Source organism: Anabrus simplex, chromosome 1 (assembly GCF_040414725.1).
Source record: "Anabrus simplex isolate iqAnaSimp1 chromosome 1, ASM4041472v1, whole genome shotgun sequence".
In the NCBI taxonomy this organism is placed as follows: domain Eukaryota; kingdom Metazoa; phylum Arthropoda; class Insecta; order Orthoptera; family Tettigoniidae; genus Anabrus; species Anabrus simplex.
The window spans coordinates 1,612,419,009-1,612,442,403 of record NC_090265.1 but is presented as its reverse complement, the minus strand read 5'-3'; the positions used below and the strand labels follow the sequence as shown (position 1 = coordinate 1,612,442,403).

General features: G+C 39.4%; 1 protein-coding gene across 2 annotated transcripts in view; it reads left to right on the top strand.

Annotated features, from left to right (window-relative positions):
* LOC136858595 (monocarboxylate transporter 7) overlaps positions 1–23,395 on the top strand; it is a 107,250-nt gene that overhangs the window by 59,394 nt on the left and 24,461 nt on the right. For both annotated transcript variants that reach the window (XM_067138269.2, XM_067138268.2), the window contains exon 3: positions 10,687–10,813. In XM_067138269.2, coding sequence (XP_066994370.2) covers positions 10,687–10,813 — 127 coding nt within the window. The remainder of the gene's footprint in view (positions 1–10,686; positions 10,814–23,395) is intronic.

Sequence of the window (23,395 nt, the reverse complement as noted above, 5' to 3'; positions counted from 1 at the left end):
TTCCCATTTTCCCACCAGGCAAATGTCGTCAAGCCGCTCTATTCCCACTCTCAGGCTCTTCCTACTCCATTGCCGCCATAGGACCTATATGAGTCGCTGCAACGTAAAGAAAAATTGTAAGAAGAGAAAAGGAAAGCAAAAAGCAAAATGTAGTCCACCTTTGCTTCTTGTTTGCACATTCGATCAGACAAGCGACGCGTTACTTGGTCAATTCGTTTTCCTCCGACTACCAGTTTTTCGATTTATACCTCTATTTTCGTAATTCGTTAAAATGAACATGTTAATCTTGCGAAGAGTTATTAATAGAATCATCTGTGGATCGTTCGTTCTCTATTTTCAGCAGCACTAGAGCATAGTTACTTATCAGCGTCAGGAAACGAAGGGAACGACTGAGGCGAGAGGGTGCGCGAGAGGTCCGCAGCACTAAGGTGGTTGGTGTGTCGCCCATGTGAATTGCGTGCGACCACTGCCAGTGACATTTTTGTGGGTGATACAGTCCACACATTGCGATAGTGGTTGACCTTGACTGCAGAGTACGGTACGTGTGAAAGCAATTATCGCATTTCCATGAAAACGTGAGACCACCCGCAGCCAGCAACCGTTGTGTGTATTGTGGTGTGGTTGCAAAGTCGTACGTGTGAAGGCAGCCTAACTCCATGCAAAACTTCAGCATTTGTTATCTCATCAGTCTACACGACTTTCGTAAACATTATATTTCAAAAGCCTCCAGGTGCAAGTTACGGGAAGTTCGGCCTCTCATCTCTAAAGTGTCCGGCTCCATGGCTAAATGGTTAGCGTGCTGGCCTTTTGTCACAGAGGTCCCAGGTTCTATTCCCGGCAGGGTCGGGACTTTTAACCATAATTAGTTAATTCGCCTGGCACGGGGACTGGGTGTATGTGCCCTCTTCATCATCATGTCATCCTCATGACGACGCGCAAGTCACTTACGGGAGGGAGTCAAATCAAAAGACCTGCACGAGGCCTCTCCGGAGGCCACACGGCATTTAACCTCTAAAGTGTGATACATTTCGTCGTTTTGATTGCATTGTCAGCATTCAAAGAATAAACCTGTTGCAGTGAAATATTATCCAGGGATAATATTTCCAGTGTTAAGAGACTTAAAATCTTCCGCTTTATGTCTTTCTTTTTGCTACCTCACAGAGAGCATGTAAAACCTAATGCCGGCTTCATGAATTAACTGTACATTTACTGCTACAAATAACTTGTCAGCGCAAGAAGCGCTGTCGATCTTAAGACTTAGCATTTTCCCATTCACATGTTTTTGAATTTTGGATCGAATTTTTGGTGTATTCAATTACATGAGGGATTTACACTCTCTGCATTGATTGTTATGCAAGAGTTGATAGAATTTAGTACAGAATCCAGGATTTTCCTGAATTCGTAATCTTCTAGGGCAGACAAGGGACTGGCGTTTTTAGTAACGATTGCACGAAGTCCTCGACCACAAGGGTTTCTGAAATATCAAACGTACGAATGGTCAAATACGTCTTCACTTCGGATGAGAATAAGTACGAACAGTGTCTTGCAGTCCCTTTCTCAGCTCTTCTTTGAGATTTTGTAACGTGATTAATTCGGCATGACATCCCTGTAATATAGTTGATGTAAGTACTGATGTACAGATGTTTTATTAAGGAACTACTAAGTCGCCAGTGAAAGTTTTGTTATAAATTATAATATGCCTCTCTAGGCACTGGTAGTAAATAAAGACACAGAAATATTGTAGCCAGTAAAATTCATACGGTATGATAATATTCTCTAATGCGCGTTTCGGAACTTACCTTGAGTACAATCAACGAGTGCACATTGCACTTCGCTTCGTGCGCTTCCGTCCCAGGTAAGAATTTGGTGAACGATACTTTTAATTACCTCTGATTGTCGGAACTTCATTTAAATGTGTGCACGCAAACCGCCTTTCTTTCCTGCTGACCTCGGGCTGTGTCGCGGATTGACAGGTTGTAAACACGTCGTCCTTCTGACGTCATTGCTCATTACGTGAAATTGTTTATTATTATTATTATTATTATTATTATTATTATTATTATTATTATTATTATTATTATTATTATTATTTGGCCCTTTTGCACTTTTGCACACATGGCTTAATTTTTGAATTACAATTATTATTAATAATAATATTTAATTTTTTATTTTCTGTTCGGTTTGACCTACTAAGGACTACAGGGCTTATCTTAACTCTTAACTATGGCCTTGATTTTTCTTGGCCCAGTACGCTTTTATTTTTCTGGCTGTGTGCCTGCTTTCTTCCACCTGTCCACTTAGGTCTGGTGGTCTCTATACTCTTCTTGCTTGTGAAGGACAGTGGGAAGACTCCCTGTAGGATGGCCTGTCGGTGCTGAGATCGGTTCTCTGTGGCCTTTAATGGGATCAATTTAATGCATTTTCTTACAATTTGTTTTAAATCCCACCGATACAGATAGGTGACTATGTCTTCTTGATGTTCGTAGAGTTTTCCTGTAAGTGCCATCCTCCTTTCCTGTGGATCATAGTATCCTCCTTAAGGTCTTCCTCTCTTTTAATTAATAGTTTTCTGAGTGGGCCCTTCCGATTCATCAAGAGGCACTCAGAGTAGTGATGGGACAATCGAATACAAAAGAATAGCGTATTCGATTATTCGATTATATTTATCATTCGATTATTTTTCGATTATTCATCCGAATGAATGAGGCAATCGAATAGTGAAATTTTTTTCCATCCGATTACCTTTTCGATTATTCACTCCATTCGAATGAATTAGGCAATCGAATAGTGAATTTTTTGCCTTCGATTATTTTTCGATTATTCTTTTCATTACCCGTCCGAAACTCCATTCGAAACAATGAGGCAATCGGATAGTGAATAATTATTCCATTCGTTTATTTTTTCGATAATTCATTCGGAACTGCTTTCGAATGAAAAGTGATATTATTAAGACAGTTAATTCACTCATTTAGTTTCAACATTTGGGGATACGTTTGAAAAGAACCGTATTTCTATTTCTCATAAGAGTTCATCTATTCGCTTATTTCAATCGATAATCCATCCGACACACTTAAATCGAAAAATTGTTTCATGACGCATCCGAATATTCTATGCGATGATATTTGAAACTCGTTCGATGATTTTATTCGTTTATCTAAATACTCGGATAGAGGTTATTCGAATAGTAAAGATATTCGATTATGTCATCAATACAATTGAATGATAGTTGAAACTCGTTCGATTATTTTATTCGATTATTTAAATCATCGGATGGAGCTTATTCGGTTATTAAAATATTCGATTATCCCATCACTAACTCAGAGGCGTAGAGCACAGAGGGTCTTTCTACTGACTTGTACTGCTTCAGCTTTCGTGGAGAGGTACTTGGAGGCGTAGATGTTTTTTTAGCAATGGTAGGCCCTCTCTAACTTGGTGCACCTTGTGTGTATGGGCAAAGTTTCACTCTCACTTGCTGAGATCCAGTCTTCTAAGTACTTGACGGCAGGAACTTTATTATTTTTATTATTATTATTATTATTATTATTATTATTATTATTATTATTATTTCGTGAAAGGCCCTGTTTCATTCAGCTTACCTAAAGAAAATTCCCACGTTTCACCACTGTAAAAACGTACGGCAGAATTAGGACATATTATTACAATTTCTTAACTGTTATAACAAACGAACAATGAGACTTTTCGTGTTATCTTGCCATTGTATGTGTGCCTCGTAAGACCCATGTAAGCTTCTAGGTGCTTTGCAATGCAATGTATCACTTCGTTCGCCTATCACTTTCTCATTATTTGAAGGCAAAGTAAGGAGTTGTACGACTTTGTTCAGACATCAATCAGTGGCATGTCCCCTCCTCCCCCCGCGTTCTCTAAACTGACCTTTGACCGGGGGCCACTTAGTGACTGCTATTCAAAGTCACCCACAACGAATACAGATAAAAATGATTAGACGATTCTTTTTGGCGCAGTAAGAACTATTCTAATCCATTCATGTAGTCTAAATGTTCTGTAAGGTTTTGTGCGTGCTAAGTTCTTTGGATTAAAGTAATATCGGTTGGGAGGTATCCTATGAAGGTTCAATACCGAGAAGTTAATACTTTTTTTTTTTTTTTATTTACTTAAGAAAGGGCACCTGAGCCGAGGCTCTTATGGCGCAATACAAGATTAAATATTGGCAGAGTTACAAAATATTGACAATACAATAATAGCTTATTTCTAAATACATTACAGTCTCACAAATATAAATACAGTATATAATACCCCTCTACATTACTTGGTTGAAAGATTTACTGCTCATTTTCTTTTGTCCATTGATTATTTATTTTTTGTTTAAATTTTGAAATTGTTGTTGCCTGTTGTATATGTTTTGGAAGAGCATTGTACACCTTCGCAGAGTAGTGCCATAAGGAGTAACAACCATACTTACTAGTTTTTACAAATTCGGTATGGATTCTCTTTGCTCCTCGAGTGTTATATGAGTGTATGTCAGAATTTGTAATACAGATAGTGTTTGTATGAACCAAATTATGCTTAATTTTATATACCATCATAGCTGAAGCTCTATCACGTAACATGTGGAGTGGTAGAAGTCTGCATTTCTTAAACAAATAATCTGTAGGTGTTAAGGGTGGTAAATTAAAAAGTATTTTTAGTGCTCTTTTTTGTAAAATGGCAACTTTCTCAAATAGTTCCTTATTGCAACATCCCCAAACATGAATCATATAAGTCAGGTGACTTTCAATGAGAGCCTGATAAATAGATTTTAAAAACTTATGGTTGAATTTATATCTTAGTCTGTGAAGCACTCCAATTGCTGGAGTTATTTTTTTGCATATAGTTTTAACTTGCTCGTTCCAGTCAAGCATTTCATCTATTTTTAAACCTAGAAATTTGGTAAATTGTACTCTTGGTAAAGGATGATCGAAGAATGTTAATGTAATATCAAGAGGAGTTGCGCATGCGGCCTTGTGAAAAATCATGTAGTTGGTCTTGCTAAGATTAATGGATAGTCTATTGTTTGAAAGCCAAGTTTGTAGTAATCTCATGTCATACTGCATTTTTACCTCAAGTTCTTTAGCAGAGGTACCAACATAGAAAATATTTGTATCATCTGCAAAAAGAGATAATTGTCCTTGTAATTTTAGGGAACCTATATCATTTACAAATATTAGAAATAAAATTGGACCCAGTACTGATCCCTGAGGAATTCCAATTGATATAGGAAGACATAAACTTTTAGCATTTTTATATGAGACGAATTGTGATCGATCACTGAGATAATCCTTAAACCAGTTCAATGCTACACCTCTTACTCCTGCATCTTCCAGTTTTCTGATCATGATCTCGTGATCAACTGTGTCAAAGGCTTTTCTTAAGTCTATAAATAACCCAGAAGCTAATTTTTGTGAATCAAGAGCTTCCTGCAGTTTAATGATAATATCCTCAACAGCATTATATGTGCTGGAATTTGGAATAAAACCATATTGATATTTATAAAAGTAATTATTCTTAAGAAGGAATTTCAATAATCTTAATTGGAGTAGTCAGACGATTTCGAGAACTTAGGTTGTTTTCCCTGGGTAGTAGTAAAGGGAGAGAAATTAAAATAATGCGTTGCCTGCGGGAGTCTTGAAATCTTTTCCAGAACGTTTAAATTGCTTCAAAAAATTGTGTGAATATCGTGTAACTTCAGTTCTTATTTAATGGTATTGTATTGTGTTAATTTAAGTGGAAATTACTGTATTGCCTGATGTACTAAAAATTGTACACATATTCTGTGATAGGTAGCAGATGTTATAATTTACAAACGTTTTCCTTGGGAACTAGGCAGCACAGTAGTATAACCACACGACTGCCCGTTCGATTGTGCAGAGTTCCAATCCCGGTAACTTCGTGGTGGGGTGTGGGGGATTTTCACTAGAACCAATCTTAAAACTCCGGCCAAAGCCTAGGCACTCCGCTGATCATACTTACACTCTGGAAAAGGGTATTGAAAATTTAAGTTGCACCTTTACTCTTGCTTTTTCCTATAGAATGCTTTCCGTGCTCTTGTGTTATTGTGGATATTTTAAACACAGTTAGCTTCTCCACATCCTTCACAGTTGAGAAAGTTATTTTCAAAATGTACCAAATCCAAAGAGAAAAAATTTCAGGAGAGAAGACAGATGTTCAGAGTGTAAAATATGAACTGAAAAATCATTTTAGCACTCATATTATATTCAGACAGAATAAATCCATTTTGTTTCCGAGTTTGGCCAACTATGGACTACCTAGCTCGATAGCTGCAGTCGCTTAAGTGCGGCCAGTATCCAGTATTCGGGAGATAGTAGGTTCGAATCACACTGTCGGCAGCCCTGAAAATGGTTTTCCACGGTTTCCCATTTTCACACCAGGCAAATGCTGGGGCTGTACCTTAATTAAGGCCACGGCCGATTCCTTCCCACTCCTAGCCCTTTCCTGTCCCATCGTCGCCATAAGACCTATCTGTGTCGGTGCGACGTAAAGCAACTAGCAAAGCAACTATGGACTGCATAGAACTAAACTCTTCTTGGTCTTTCTTCTCTAATCTTCCCAAAATCTCTTCATTCTTTCGCTTCTCATCTCCTTCTTCGGAAATGATCAGTTCGGGCCTCCGTTTTAGTGGTTTGCTCTTCAAATGATTTCAGATTGTCGACATCTCTTCTGAACTCTGTTCTATTGTGCATTGTCTGTAGTGTAATTCCATCTTCTCCTGCATCCCTCTTGACTTTTTCTACCGACTTGCAGGTGAACTTTAACCCTATTACGTATGTGAAGATCTTTTTGGCCAGTCGTTTTTCATCCATTCTTACTATGTATTATTGTACAAATTTTGCAGTTTAAGTAATATTCAATAAAATAGGATGTATTTGGTACTTTTTGGCACTGAAACTCTAAATACTTCCCTCTGAAAATCATAAATCTTCCATTTTTGTTTTCCCAGAACAATATATGGTTTAAGATTAAAAAAAATGTTTTATTCCAATAACTTAACTTCACTGCAAGCATCAGGACAATCACTGTATTTAAATATAAAACGACCAAAATTAAGTTATTTACACGCCCAGCTGAGATACTCAGACGGTTGAGGGGCTGGCCTTCTGACCCCAATTTGGCAGCTTCGATCCTGGCTCAGTCCGGTGGTATTTGAAGGTGCTCAAATACGTCAGCCTCGTACCGGTAGATTTACTGACACGTAAAAGAACTCCTGCGGGACAAAATTTCGGTACCTCGTCGTCTCCGAAAAACTTCAAAAAGTAGTTAGTGGGACGTAAAAACATTATTATTATTATTATTATTATTATTATTATTATTATTATTATTATTCCGGATGCATAACTAAATGGTTAGCATGCCAGCCTTTGGTCACAGGGGTCCCAGGTTCGATTCCCGGTAGGGTCGAAAATTTTAACCTTAATTGGTTAATTTCGCTGGCACGGGGACTGGGTGTAGGTGTAGTCTTCATCATCATTCCATCCTCAGCATGACGCGCAGGTCGCTTACGGGAGTCAAACAATAAAATTTGCATCTAGTGAGCCGAACTTGTCCTCGGACACTCCCGGCACTAAAAGCCATACGTCATTTCATTATTATTATTATTATTATTATTATTATTATTATTATTATTATGATTAAGTTACTTACATTGAAGGCACCAATCAGTTAATACATTAAATAATCGAGCACAACAATGTAAAATAAACAAAGTGTTCAGTTGCTGCTGGTCGGGTGCCGCGGAAATAGCTCCTCATTGGTTGCATGGATACGTTATGTTCTCTGGCCATTTCACCTCGTGGGATTTGGTACTTATTGGCATGAAACGTGAATTTCAACGCCCTGGTTGACATAGATTTGGGCCGTTTTGACAATTTATGTTTCTTCCATATTACGGAGCTTCCTACCAAAGTATGTTTTACATTATTTTCTCAATTTTGATTGTTTTTGTTGTATTTGGTACGTTTTGAAATAAGATTTTCACTTATATTTCATTTCAAGGCATTTGTTACCATATTTTCAGCAAACATTGCCACTACCATTGTTATTTACCGTGAATAGGAGAGAAAACTAGCAATACTATGCTATTTTTTCTATTGTCATCCGTAAGTTGATCTTTTCTAAACTAACCAACGTACAGAACAAGAAAGACGATAGTCTGTATTTCTCTCCGTTGAAGTGGTAGTGTCAGTGAGTTTCTCTTAAGTTTCACAGCGAATTAAAACCGTCTGCAAAACACGCCAGGCTGAAAGTTCACTCATTAATAACTTAAATAGTTCAGTTGGTCGCGCGTGTGTCCTTTCGCCGCCGGCGCTCCTTGTAAGGAAGGTGAGATTCTTGTAGCGATGGAGGGTTTTCATTCAGCAATTCCGAGTTATACACAGTACATTTTATTTACAGTTAGTGGACTTTCTCGAATTTATGGGCCCTTAACGAGAGATCCTTGGATATGAGACGGGGGGAAGAAGACATTTTGCAAGAATGTCGCCATAACACGGACGCTGAGATTGATTTTTTTTTTGCTATGTGCTTTACGTCGCATCGACACAGATAGGTCTTATGGCAACGATGGGATACGAAAGGCCTGGGAACTGGAAGGAAGCAGCCGTGGTCTTAATTAAGGTACAGCCCCGGCATTTGCCTGGTGTGAAAATGGGAAACCACGGAAAACCATGTTCAGGGCTGCCGACAGTGGGCCTCGAACCCACTATCTCCCGATTACTGGATACTGGCCGCACTTAAGCGACTGCAGCTATCGAGCTCAGTTTGAATTTTCTGATGAGGAAGCTAACGTTGGGAGTGCTATATCAGATACTGATAGGACTTTCGGTTTAGGAAAGGATAATACGAAAATCTGGACAAATTTACCACACAATTGTTTTATCATAAGCATGGTCTAGTTTACTACGCCCGCAAGAGGATGGGGCGAGAGCAATTCCAAGAAAAAGAAAAAGTCTTGACATTGTTTGAAACAATTTTTACTTAATTTCTTCAATCCTCTTTATGACTTACAAGGTTCTATTAATCACGTATACGATGTAGCCAGCAATTTTGGCACAAGAACCAAGGAAGGCAAAACGACCGACATGCGACCACTCGCGTTACAGAATTTAGTGCGCCTTATTACGGTCAACAGTTCATTGTAAGCCAACAGTTCTCCGTAAAATACGAGTGTTTACTTTCTTGAACGTTATTCAGTTTTCAAAATGAATTTCCTTTAAAATATAATAATAATAATTTCGTGTGGCTATTTCTATCCGAGTGCAGCCCTTGTAAGGCAGACCCTCCGATGAGGGTGGGTGGCATCTGCCATGTGTAGGTAAGTGCGTGTTATTGTGGTGAAGGATAGTGTTGTGTGTGGTGTGTGAGTTGCAGGGATGTTGGGGACAGCACAAACACCCAGCCCCCGGGCGACTGGAATTAACCAATGAAGGTTAAAATCCCCGACCCGGCCGGGACTCGAACCCGGGACCCTCTGAACCGAAGGCCAGTTCGCTGGCCATTCAGCCAACGAGTCGGACTCCTTTAAAATTAATTGTATTCTCTTTATTTATTTGAGAAATGATACCTCAGCTATCATTACAGACTGTTATTGTTTTGAGCGTTCAGTCTGCAAGCCTCTGCGGATTACCTAAACGCCTCAGTTCTGGTCTCTGCCCTCTAATAGTTCTATAACTCTTATTTTTATTTGTTATTATTTTTAAATCATTCAAAACTGAGTCTAACCATCGTTGTCTTGGTCTCCTACATCTCTTACCCTCCGAGTTCGGGTCCATTTTTTTTTTGTTACTTGTTAATCGTCACACTAACACATCGAAGGTTTTCGGCAACGGAAGGATGCAAAGGACTAGGATTGGGAAGGTAGCGGCCGTGGCCTCGTGTGAAAATGAGAAGCCACAGAAAACCATCTTCAAGGCTGCCAACGGTGAGATTCGAAGCCACTATCTCCCAAAAGCAAGCTCACAGCTGCGCGACCCAAAACACATGGCCAAATCACTCGGCCCTGAAGATGGTTTACCGTGCTTTCCAATTTTCATACCGGGCAAATGTCATGGCCCTGGTCGGTTCCTTCTCACCCTTAGCCCTTTCCTACCCCATCGTCACCATAAGACCTATCTGTGTTGGTGTAACGTAAAGTCAATTGTCAGAAAATATGTTTACATCCCTTTCGTACACACACAAGCACTGGAATTTTGTCCCACAGGTGTTTTATGTGCCAATAAGAATCTACCCACACGTTGCTACCCCTTACAATACCACCGGACAAAACCGGCCTGGAAGCCCCCTTGAAAGGATTCAGAAGGCCAACACTCTACCGTCCGAGCCACTAAGCCCAACATGTGAGAATCTCTGTGACAGAGTAACATTTTTTCGAATACCATTATCAAGCAGAGGAATCACGGGCATTTTGTGTTTTAATTGCTTCGAAGAAAAATATAGCCTAATTCTATACCGCAGCGAATTTCCTTGTCTATGAAAACAACGGTTCTCAGATAAGCTAGAGCCAGTATGTGAAGTAGCCTATGTTCAAAGACAGGGAGGAATGCATTTTAACATATCTATCTACCTATCTATCTCTATCAAGTAATGAAATTTAAACTGCAGACTAAAATGGTATTTTCCCTGTTTAAAAGCTTATATCAATGAACATTGTCTTTTCAGATCGTAACTTTGGGTCCCATGGCATGCTTCGGACTTATATTCGGTAATTTCTTGGAGGGGCTGGGAGAAGGAAGCCGAGGAGTCACGCTCATCAACAGTGTTTACATGGCCTTGCACTCATTCTCAGGTACGTAGTACAACGTAGTCAAGAGTAAGCAATTTTAATTAATTAATTAATTAATTAATTCACTAATTAATTCATTCATTGTTACGGCCAACTGCGGACCACGTTTTCACAATCTACCTGCCTTGCAATACATTCTCGTTTGTAATCTTTTAAAGTTTAAAAAAAATTGTAAATTATTATTATTATTATTATTATTATTATTATTATTATTATTATTATTATTATTATTAACTAGCCTCTTTTTGACATTCATTGCATAGAAACTCTCAAATCTGCGTAAAATACATTTTTTTACATGTTATCTAGTCTAATAATTATTAGGACTACTTTACTTTATACTAACCTTTCCAGCTCCACGTCATCATCATCTGTTTACCCTCCACCTCTACCGCCTCAAGGGCAGTGTCCTGGAGCTTCAGACTCTCGGTCGGGGGATACAACTGGGGAGTATGGCCAGTACCTCGCCCAGGCGGCCTCACCTGCTATGCTGAACAGGGGCCTTGTGGAGGGAGAGGAAGATTGGAAGGGATAGGCAAGGAAGAGGGAAGGAAGCGGCCGTGGCCTTAAGTTAGGTACCATCCCGGCATTCGCCTGGAGGAGAAGTGGGAAACCACGGAAAACCACTTCCAGGATGGCTGAGGGGGGAATCGAACCCACCTCTACTCAGTTGACCTCCCGAGGCTGAGTGGACCCCGTTCCAGCCCTCGTACCACTTTTCAAATTTCGTGGCAGAGCCGGGAATCGAACCCGGGCCTCCGGGGGTGGCAGCTAATCACGCTAACCACTACACCACAGAGGCGGTCCAGCTCCACGTAACTAATGAAAACTTCATCTAAACTTTTTGATATTCATATCTTGATTTTCCATCCCTGTAATACCCCTCAGTCAGCAGATGTCTTGGATGTTTTAGGACTTGCCCTGCCCTTTCCTTGTCTGTCTCAGTTCTCATAACTGAAAAACTACTTGGTAAATTTCAACTGAGCAACTTGCCAACCCCCCCCCCCCCGAAAAATTTCAAGAGTATTGCTTCAAAAATAGGGGCTGCCTGGCCGAAGCGGTATATGCGTGCTCGGTTCGCCCGGAAGGACGTGGGTTCAAATCCCCGTCAGAAAATCGTAAAATTTAAGAAACGAGATTTCCACTTCCGGAGGTGCATATGGCCCTCAGGTTCACTCAGCCTACACCAGAAATGAGTACCAGGTTCATTCCTGGGAGCAAAGGTGGCCGGGCGTACCACTCTACCCCCATCACGTGCTGAGGTTAACAACGGTGGAAGCCTTTACATTCCACTCCTCCAAGGGCCTTCATGGCCTGTACGGAGGTGACTTTGCTTTGCTTTGCTTATTGCTTCAAAACTTAAGAATATTATTTTTCTGTCCAGTTTCACATGGACACCCCTATGCGAACATACAGGAAACTTTTGTTTCTAGTACCTGATCATTGAGATTTACAGCAGATAGTGCGTTACAATTACTTAATATTAGTTTTATACTGTACTTACACCACCATCACATAGTTAGACAAGGTAGTACGAGGGATATTTGAAATGACGGAGTGAACTGATGTATTCATATTGTTTTGTCGGCGGTGAATAAAATGTGGAATATGTCTAGATATATTCTGCTGTGAAGGAAGATTAGTGAGATTATAGTAGAGGTTAGTGGATGGATGTTTGGAGCATTCCACACAACTTCGACTGCGTTAAGTTATGTTAACGGTGTTACCTTAAAGAAACCGATTGAATTACACGGCAAACTTCAATTCATCCACTATCTCTTTCGGTACACGTCTAGTGAGATTTTTTCTTCAAGAATTAAGCTCATTCTAAAGTAAAAAAATAAATACCTCATTTAGTTGTAATCCGAATGTTGTAGATACACCGTCTTCGGTTTTCAAGAATTTCATTGGTTTTTTTTTGTTTTTTGCTAGGGGCTTTACGTCGCACCGACACAGATAGGTCTTATGGCGACGATGGGATGGGAAAGGCCTAGGAGTTGGAAGGAAGCGGCCGTGGCCTTAATTAAGGTACAGCCCCAGCATTTGCCCGGTGTGAAAATGGGAAACCACGGAAAACCATTTTCAGGGCTGCCGATAGTGGGATTCGAACCTACTATCTCCCGGATGCAAGCTCACAGCCGCACGCCTCTACGCGCACGGCCAACTCGCCCGGTCAAGAATTTTTATCTTCAGAGAAAAATGCCTATGTGGTTCCATGATTAATACTTGCTTGTTGGGTGATAATTGTGGTAATTGTTGTGTGATCATTTACAATAAGCTACAAAAGTTGAAAAGTAGAAAAGCGGCTGGAATTGATAAGATTTCTGGGGATATACTAAAGAGAATGGGTTAGGATATAGTACCATATCTGAAGTACTTAGTTGATTATTGTTTGGGTGAAGGAGCTATACCAGATGAATGGAGGGTTGCTATAGTAGTCCATGTGTACAAAGGAAAGAGTGATAGACATAAAGCTGAAAATTACAGGCAAGTAAGTTTGACATGCGTTGCATGTAAGCTTTGGGAAGGCATTCTTTCTGATTATATTAGACATGTTTGCGAAATTAATAATTCGTTCGATAGAGGGTAGTTTGGTTTTAGGAAAGGTTATTCCACTGTGAAGCTCAACTTGTAGGATTCCAGCAAGATATAGCAGATATCCTGGATTCAGGAGGTCAAAAGGACTGTATCGCGATTGACCTATCTAAAGCGTTTGATAGGGTGGATCATGGAAGTCTACTGGCAAAAATGAGTGGAATTGCACTAGGCAAAAGGGTGACTGAATGGGTTGCTATATTTCTAGAAAATAGATAATAAGTTACAAGATTGCGAGGAACTGCAACGTGACCTCAATAATGTTGTGAGATGGACAGTAGGCAATGGTATGTTGATAAACGGGGTTAAAATTCAGGTTGTGAGTTTCACAAATAGGAAAAGTACCTTCAGTTTTAATTACTGCGTTGATGGGGTGAAAGTTCCTTTTGGAGATCTTTTTTTTTTTGCTAGGGGCTTTACGTCACACCGACACAGATAGGTCTTATGGCGACGATGGGATAGGAAAGGCCTAGGAGTTGGAAGGAATCGGCCGTGGCCTTAATTAAGGTTCAGCCCCAGCATTTGCCTGGTGTGAAAATGGGAAACCACGGAAAACCATCTTCAGGGCTGCCGATAGTGGGATACGAACCTACTGTCTCCCGGATGCAAGCTCACAGCCGCGCGCCTCTACGCGCACGGCCAACTCGCCCGGTTGGAGATCATTGTAAGTATCTAGGTGTTAATATAAGGAAAGATCTTCATTGGGGTAATCACATAAATGGGATTGTAAGTAAAGGGTACAGATCTCTGCACATGGTTATGAGGATGTTTAGGGATTGTAGTAAGGATGTAAAGGAGAGGGCATATAAATCTCTGGTATGACCCCAACTAGAGTATGGTTCCAGTGTATGGGACCCTCGCCAGGATTACCTGATTCAAGAACTGGAAAATATCCGAAGAAAAGCAGCTCGATTTGTTCTGGGTGATTTCCGACAAAAGAGTAGCATTACAAAAATGTTGCAAAGTTTGGGCTGGGAAGAAATGGGAGAAAGAAGACGGGCTGCTCGGCTAAGTGGTATGTTCCGAGCTGTCACCGGAGAGATGGCGTGGAATGACATTAGTAGACGAATAAGTTTGAGCGGTGTCTTTAAAAGTAGGAAAGATCACAATATGAAGATAAAGTTGGAATTCAAGAGGACAAACTGGGGCAAATATTCATTTATAGGAAGGGAAGTTAGGGACTGGAATAACTTACCAAGGGAGATGTTCAATTAATTTCCAATTTCTTTGAAATCATTTAAGAAAAGGCTAGGAAAACAACAGATAGGGATTCTGCCACCTGGGCGACTGCCCTAAATGCAGATCTGTATTGATTGAATGTTGGCGATGAAAATGGAATAAAGAAGACGAGTTTGGTAGGAATCTGGGAGCAACTACAGAAACAAGCATTTCCAGTTCCATAATATACAGGCACGACTCATCCGTCAAGGGAAAAACTGCTCAATTAGCATGATTCAGAAACCTGAGACACTCATCTCATCAGTCACTCCTCGAAGAACTGCTTCATTAACATGCCCAAAGACCTGCGACATGTATCCTATTACACTCTTTAACGACTCTCCGTTTTGGTGGTCCGTACACCTGCGACATAAATCCTATTGGTTACCCCTCACAAAAATTGTTCCATTAGCGTGGTTCAGCGTCGTGCAACATGCATTCCATTGAGAGATCCGCACAAATCTATTCCATTAACAAGGGCAAGAGAACTACAACATAATCCCATTCAACAACGTAAATGCTGGTCTAGCGAACTGTAACGTAAATACCATTGAAGACTGCTCCATTATCGCGATCCACAGAACTGCATCATAAACCCCATTGAAAACTTATGAAATTAATCCCATTGAACGCTCCTCACAAAACAAAACTGTTCCATTTGCATGGGGCATAGAACTGTGACATGTATTCAGTTAACCTTTGTTCTCAAACTTGCTCTATTAGCAATCTCCCAGAGAACTTTGATATGTATCCCATTTTCTTCTACCATTTAAACTCCCAGATGAATACGCTGCATAAAGTATCGAGTTCTGTAAGGTTACGTGGCACATACGAATTAAGAAAAGACCGTCCGTACCCAGAGCATTAGGTACTTTCTTTGCACTGACCTGAATTTAAAGTGGGAATAACTGGAAAACAATTTCTGAAGAAGTGTGTACTACCAGTAATGCTTTGTGGATGCCAAACCTTGTCATTAACTTCGAAGTAGAGAAGAACGCTGCTGCAGATAGGCCAACGCAGGATGGAACGTAAGATCCTCAACATCATGCCGAAAGACAGAATAAAGAACGAGGAGATACGCAGAATAACCAGTATAAGAGACGCATTCAAAGAAGCCGACAGACTGAAGCGGAAATGGGGAGGTCACATAGCAAGAATGGAACACAGATGTGGACGCACAGACTAAAGTTGTGGGACCCCATAATCGGCAGAAGGAGAAGAGGAAGACAGAGGACCCGATTGGCTGATTCGTTCAAAAAAATAGCTGGATGACAGTGGACAATAAGAGCTAAAGGCAGAGAAGAGTGGAAGACCCTAGAGAAACTATTTTTTTAATGTAGTGTGCGGGTGTAGGCTATAAGAAATGAGCATATCAGTTAAATTTAGTAAATTCACAAATAAAAGCGCAAAGAATAAATAGGGAACAATTAAGTAAAATTAACTAAATTTGCAAATAAAAATCAAATAATAAATATCGATGGCTTACTTCTAAAACCTCGTATCTCCCAATGCTTTTCCTATCCATTATTTCCCTTAAGACTGGTCACGTCTCCCAGCCACATATGGATATGCATCCCGTCAGAACAATTTTCGTTCGGTTCATTTTCCTGTGCTGGTGTGTAAAGGAAAATGAACCTTGAATGCATTATACTGTAGGAGTGCGTGAATTTGCCATCAAACATCATTCTTCAATACAGTATGGTAAGGTCCATTTTCCTTTGAACGTTAGCATTGGAAAATAAACACAACGAAAATTATTCTCATGGACTGTATATACTGTAAATGTGTGGCTGGGAGGCGTGACCAGTCTTAAGGAATATAATGGGCAGGAAGAGCATTGGGACGTACGAGGTTTTAGAAGTAAGCCTTCGATATGATTAATAGGAGATCATTTGCAGACGGAAAAGGAAGGTCGTACAAATACTCTTCTCCAAAATGAAGTGCGTAAGTTTGTAAGTGGTTGGATATAAGAACAAGAGTACATCACACAGAGGATAAATAGGTTATAAAAGCGTGGATCACTAATTACAAGTACATCTACAAGAACAGGGTTTACTAACAGGCAAGAAAACTTCACGACAAAAGTGCTTTCATACTCCTTAGGATTGCTCACCTAACGAGTATAACCGAGAAAACTCCCTGTATAAGCAAGAAGCCATTGCCCTTAAGTTTTTTATAGGCTATATTTTGATTAGATTTAGAACTTCTAATATTGTCGAGAAAGGTATTTTAACGCACGTCCTCTCTTGGTTGTTCTATCAAAGCTGAATATATACTGTTCCAGACAGTCAAACCGCTCTTTTGTTACATCCTCGAATCAAACCCAAGTCAATCGGATGAGAAATTGTTATGCTAATCCTTAACTTATGGTGGAAACCTGGCTTACAGGTCTAACTATTTGTGCATTAAGTTTATTTTAATCTCTGGTTTAAATTGGCATTAGACTGCAACTTCAAAAGATTTACCAGCAGCATTTTTACACAGATTATGAACATTCCATCATCTTCAGTAGTTTACTGGCTGTCTTCTTTCAGTCAGTTGTTTGATTGGGTTTCCTTGTCTGATGCTATCGAGGAAAGCTGCTCTGGGACTTCCTCTGGATATTTTGCCTTTCAGTTTTATCAGATGGTCAATAACTTAAGTTTTCCTTTTCTCAATGATGTAAATGAGGCTTATTATTGCATCAGAAGGGGAACTTCTCGATTCCTTTCCGTTATCTGTCCACGATATTCGCAACGTACCTCGTCAGTACCACATCCCAGTCCGGCTCTTTGGGTGAATGCTGGACGTAGTCGCCTTCGGTTCAGAGGACCCCGGGTTCAATTTCCGGCCGGGTAGGGAATTTTAATATTAAATGGTTAATTCCCTTGGTTCAGGGACTGAATATGCATGCTGTCTTCAATATCCCTGTAACCCGTTCGCCACGCACGCCATGCTCCTCCTCAACAACACTCAGTTTCCTGTACGCAGCAGATACCGCCCACCCTCTTCGGAGGATCTGCTTAAAACGGGTGCACGAGGCCAGCTATAACCACAATAATAATAATAATAATAATAATGCATTCAATGCATTCAACAGGGATTCAATTGATATTTTTATTCTTTCCGATGAGGCCTGCTAAGGACCACGTACCAATTTCAAGTCAGTTCTTCATACTTTGTTGTTTTCTCTTCCGCTCCTTCCAATATTCTTTCACTATGCTGCTTCCTTCTGTCCTCGGACCACTTCGCACCAGGCTTCTTGTTCAATCTTCCTTGGAATCCTCTTTCTAAAAATTTCTCTGACCATAATTTCTTCTTCTCTTATATTATTTCTTTCTAAATCTTTCTTTACTTCGTGAATCCAGCTAGTTGTTGCCTTTTTGTCCCAAAGGTACTTGAAAATCCTTTTTGTTAATCTGGAATCATCCATTCTGTAATTATGTCCGAAAAAATGCAATCTCCTTTTTCTTATGGTTTCTGTTATGTTTTCTATGTTCTTGTATATTTCATCATTACATCTTAATTTCCATATTTCTGTTGCTTTTACAGGGCCTAAGATTTTTCTCATGATTCTCCTTTCTAGTACCTCAAGTTTATCTAATCTATAGTTTAGTACCAGGCATTCGCCGCTGTAGTGCAGTGCCTTATTTTAAGATTTTTAGATAGACACTTTTTGTTATAAAAATTCTTTGTGATACCATATGCTCTTTCCATCTTGTGTACCCTTTATTCTACTGCAGATTTGTCTAAAACATTTTCTTGAATTAGTTCTGTCAGATATTTGAATTTCGTTACTCTTTCCACTGGACCAATATCTGTTGCCGAAAATTTTGGAGCATTCTTGATGTTTGTAAAAAATTTTGTTTTTTCTGCAGTGATTCTCAAACCTGTCTTTCAAGAGATTGTTCATTTTGTTGCATTTGTTAGGTTTTGTGACAATATAGCGATATCGTCTGCAAATGCTAGGCAATTTATTTCAATGCCATTATTTTTTCTCCCCAAAGTTATCGGCAAAATGTTATGCTCTTTAAGCTTTACGTTCCGAATTCTTACAATTTTCTCTGGAACACAGTTGAATAGAAAGTGTGACAGACCGTCACTTTGCCGAACCCTTGTATTTATTATTATTATTATTATTATTATTATTATTATTATTATTATTATTATTATTATTATTATTATTATTATTATTACACCACATCCCAAATGCTCTTAGTCTTTCTGAGAGTGTGTGTTTTCGAGGCGAATGTAGTGACCCTCCACACGCTTGATCTCATAAAAGCTTACCATGTTGTTAAACGTCTAGATAGGTGTTTTTAAAATAATTTATCAGTGTTCATAAGGCTAAAAATTGCAAATCGTAGCTCTTTCTCGGTGCTAAATTTGTATTTGTACGTTTGTGTGCCCTCTTTGAGGTCTTGGGAAACGAATGCCAGTTAGAATCTGAAGGAGATAATATCTATGGGTGACGAAGTATGGGTTATCAGCAGTCACAATTGTTCCACTTTCAATTAGTTGATGTCTTCATTTTCTTGGTCAATTATGTTTTGACGTAACACGAAAAGTTCAAAGGTTCATCATGTTGAGATAATGGCGAGGCACTTTATTGGGTCATGGAAATAATGTGTCTTCCAATTCCCTCTCTCTCAGCAAAGTAAACGTTTTCCTAACTGTTGCACCCGTAATTGATGAGCTAGTTTTTGTACAATTCCAACACTAAAGTGATCTAGCGGAGATGAGGGGCAATATAAGAGATAGAGCACACTTCAATTAATGACAATCAGTCCGCATCTATTATGCTATTGTTGGTCAGTTGTTGGAGGTTGCATGCCACCTCTGTTTTTGTTTCAATTCGGCAATATCAGAGTATCTGAGTCCTAGACAGCCATCGTCTCCCAGTCTCCCTCCCCACACTTATTTATGATTAATCTTCTCATTCTTAGAGAGTTTGTTCCTTCACAGGTTTCTTATCATTTCTACAGTCATCTTCATTATTTTCCTTCCGCCTGGTGGCCATGATCGCTAAGGTGTCAGGTCTTTAAGGTCTGACACAGTAGTTAACTGGTTCTATTCCCGCTGGTGGAAAAAAACGCCATCAGAATGATGGTCGGCAGGTGGTGATATGCACAATTTTTTATCACTAGATTGTGTACCAAAAACCTCTCCGCTGTGTTCATATGGAGTGAAGGCATATTACTCTGTCGATGATGATTTGTTCGTCGGACGGAGGCGTTAAGCGTTGAGTAGACTCCTTGGTTTTATTCGATAGGAGTAGGCTATAAGGCAGCACAAAGTTTCAACCTCCCCTTACCTCTTTCTCCTCCTCCTCTTCATGATCATCATAATCACACCCAGACGCGTTGGCCGTTAAATAGACAGACCTGTATCAGGCCTCTCCGGAAGCCAAACACAATCAATCAATCAATCAATCAATCAATCAATCAATCAATCAATCAATCAATCAATCAATCAATCAATCAATCAATCAATCAATCAATCAATCAATCAATCAATCAATCAATCAATCAATCAATCAATCAATCAATCAATCAACCTGTCTATCTATCTATCTATCTATCTATCTATCTATCTATCTATCTATCTATATATCTATCTATCTATCTATCTATCTATCTATCTATCTATCTATCTATCTATCTATCTATACTAATATAATGAAGAGAGTGCGAATTTTGTGAGTTTGTGTATATCTGGAGGGTAATCTCAGAAACTACTGGACCGATCCTAAAAATTATTTTACTAATGTAAATATTAATTATCCCTGAGAGACATGGGCCGTATTTTATTTTCAAAACAATTCGAGGGGGCTGGGCGACGAGGGAGATACAAAAATACTAGGCTAATATGGACGAAATATCGACTTTGTCGTACAAGGACGAGACAAAGCACATTTTAAGCCCCTTGACGCAAAGAGCAAAACTCGGTAAGCCCTAGGGGCCCAAGAACCATGATTTAAGGCCCTAAAACCAACCGTTATGCAGATATTGGCACCACACTATCCCTGCTCTAGGAATCGGATAAAGAATTGAACTGCCGTAACCATAGCAACGTCAGCTCCAAAATTCTACAGCAGCGAGATTATGCATGTACGTTTGGGCATAGCTGCCAACCAAAATTGGTACACAAATGACCTACCATCTGGAAATAACAAACTGCTGTGTAAGACATTCGTAGGACTCCTTTGGACGGGGATGGATAGAGAGTGAAGTATAAAAATAATAGAAAACCACCTATATTAATGCAGAATCCATAGCTTTTGGGGTCGCTGAGGTGATTAGTCACATTCCAGATATAATTTAAGTCCAAGATAAGTCCGATTGGCACGGTGGTGAGAAGGAGCGGAAAAGAATATGTCCAAAATGATAGAGATTATGGATGAAAGTATGTATGTTCCAGCATAGTTCTCAACCAAACTTGGTACACATACGACTTACTATCTGAAGCAAAAAAGACTGTAGGGGCAGGGAACTCCCTAGCACCCAAATATTAATGTCGAATCCGTAGATTTCAAAGTCCCCCGAGAAGAACTGTGACAATCTGAATGCCATTTAAGTCATAGTTCAGCCTCAGTCGGAATGTCCAACTTGACTAAGATTATGGATGTATGCGTATATGCTCAAGCATACGTTTTTCATCAAGTCGTAGCAGTTGTAAGACCAGAATTGTGGAATCAGCAGTGCGGTAACGTAGTGAGTGCTTCAAAACTTAGCCAGATAGGTTAAGAGGGGAGGACTTGGGGCTGGGGATATGAAAATCCGTAGTTCGCCGTATTTTCCGACCTGTGATTGAGTGTCCGTGAATATTTGACCGATGCTTGGATTGGTGCGGTATGATGTTCTTATGGAAATTATAACTCTTGTTTGTTTGAACGCACAAGACATGCATAATACACCGGGGTAGTTACGGTTAAATGGTACTTGATACCAATGATACTACATCAAACATTGTATGCAACGAAGCTTAGTAAGTCAGAAATAAATTCACCCTTTTATACGGATGTAGGAAGAAAGTGCGGGTGGAAGTGGGGAAGCGGCTTTCCACATGCGAGAGTTCTCGCACTGGTACGCTGGTCCTTACAAAGACGATCATTACTACTCGTACAACCAACACTATCTCCATGACGACACAAAAATATTGTCAGCGAAGCTCGCCGTTGATGAACTTGGCAATAAAAGATTGAAACGTGAATATTTCAGTCAGCAGTCAGAGTTGTTCCACTTTCAATTAGTTGATGTCTTCATTTTCTTGGTCAATTACATTTTGAAGTAGCATGGAAAGTTCAATGGTTCATCACGTTGAGATAACGGTGAGGCACTTTCTTGGGTCATGTACATAATGTGTCTTCCAATTCTCTGCTCTTTCAGCAAAGGATATGATATGCTAAAAAACAATTTAAAGTTTTGTTTAAAAACATTCCAAATAAGTTTGAGTGTTGTTTTTAGAAGTAGAAAAGGTCACAATATGAAGCTAAATTTGGAATTCAATAGGACAAATTTGGGCACATATTCACTTATAGTGTAAATGTTCCTAACTCCTTTACTAACTTTTAAAACATGCTAATCTGAATTTAAATGATAAATATAAAAATTAATATTCATTAAATAAGTTACTCAATCGTCGGACTTTGTAGTCACACTTAGTTCTTACCTGATTACTTACACATACGTTATTTGAAGGGCGCCAGCTACCACTCAGTGCAGCAATAAGAGAATGAGATTCTTGAATATCTCTAGGGTGTGGGGTAATAAGCTTACTTGTGACAACATACCATATAAGTTCTGGGAAAAGGAGATTGGCGTTCGGTTTCCCCATTCAATTTGAGGTTAAGTAATTCTACTCTAGAAATAAAACGATAAATTAATTTGATAGAACAAAATATATTCTTTAAATTGTATAAAACAGATGAGAATATGAAATTATGACATTGCAACTGAAAGAAACTAGGCATGAATTTGAATTCTTCTTGACCGGACATTTAACAATTATACACGAAATGTATCCCTCACTGATTCACTTGATTCTACCTTCAGCACTTTGAGTGTAATTACAACGTATTCCTTTGAATTGGTATTTGCTGCAGATGTATCAAACCTATTTTGGTGATGTATCCTTTTTGTTTCACTGACGACTAAATATCCATGTGACTGCTTCTTCTCCATCCAGATGACTTCTTGGTACGTCTATCCTTCCAACTGCACAGACAGACCAACTGTGGCCTCTCCTTCCAATTGACTTCCTGACTGTTCACTTATCCATTTGACTTCTTCATTGTTCACCTTCCGTTTGACTAATGACTAATGACCGACTGAGGCCTCTCCATCCCGCTGACTGAAGCTATAAGACGCTGGTCCTAGTATTTATAACCATTGGTTGACACACCTACGCAATCTCCAGAAATAACTATGATCTACTCCCACCCTGCTCAAACTGTTTCACACTATGGCGAAATTGCCTGCGGCACCCTGGGTTTCTCAAACAAAGTAAGCTCACCGCTAAATAAGCACGATGACAGAGCGATGACTCGGCAGTTACTCCAGCAGTATTTCGCAATATTACAATGTCACAAGTTATTGCACACACTACATCCACATCTGATATACAACAACTCTTACTGTTCATGTTTTTAGTGTTAATCTATACACACGTATATATACATACATTCAACTACAATCACGCAAGCGATCATCATTGCATAAGTGAATTGAACAATAATAATAGTTACAATAATAGTAATCTCACAAATAAAATAATAATAATAATAATAATAAT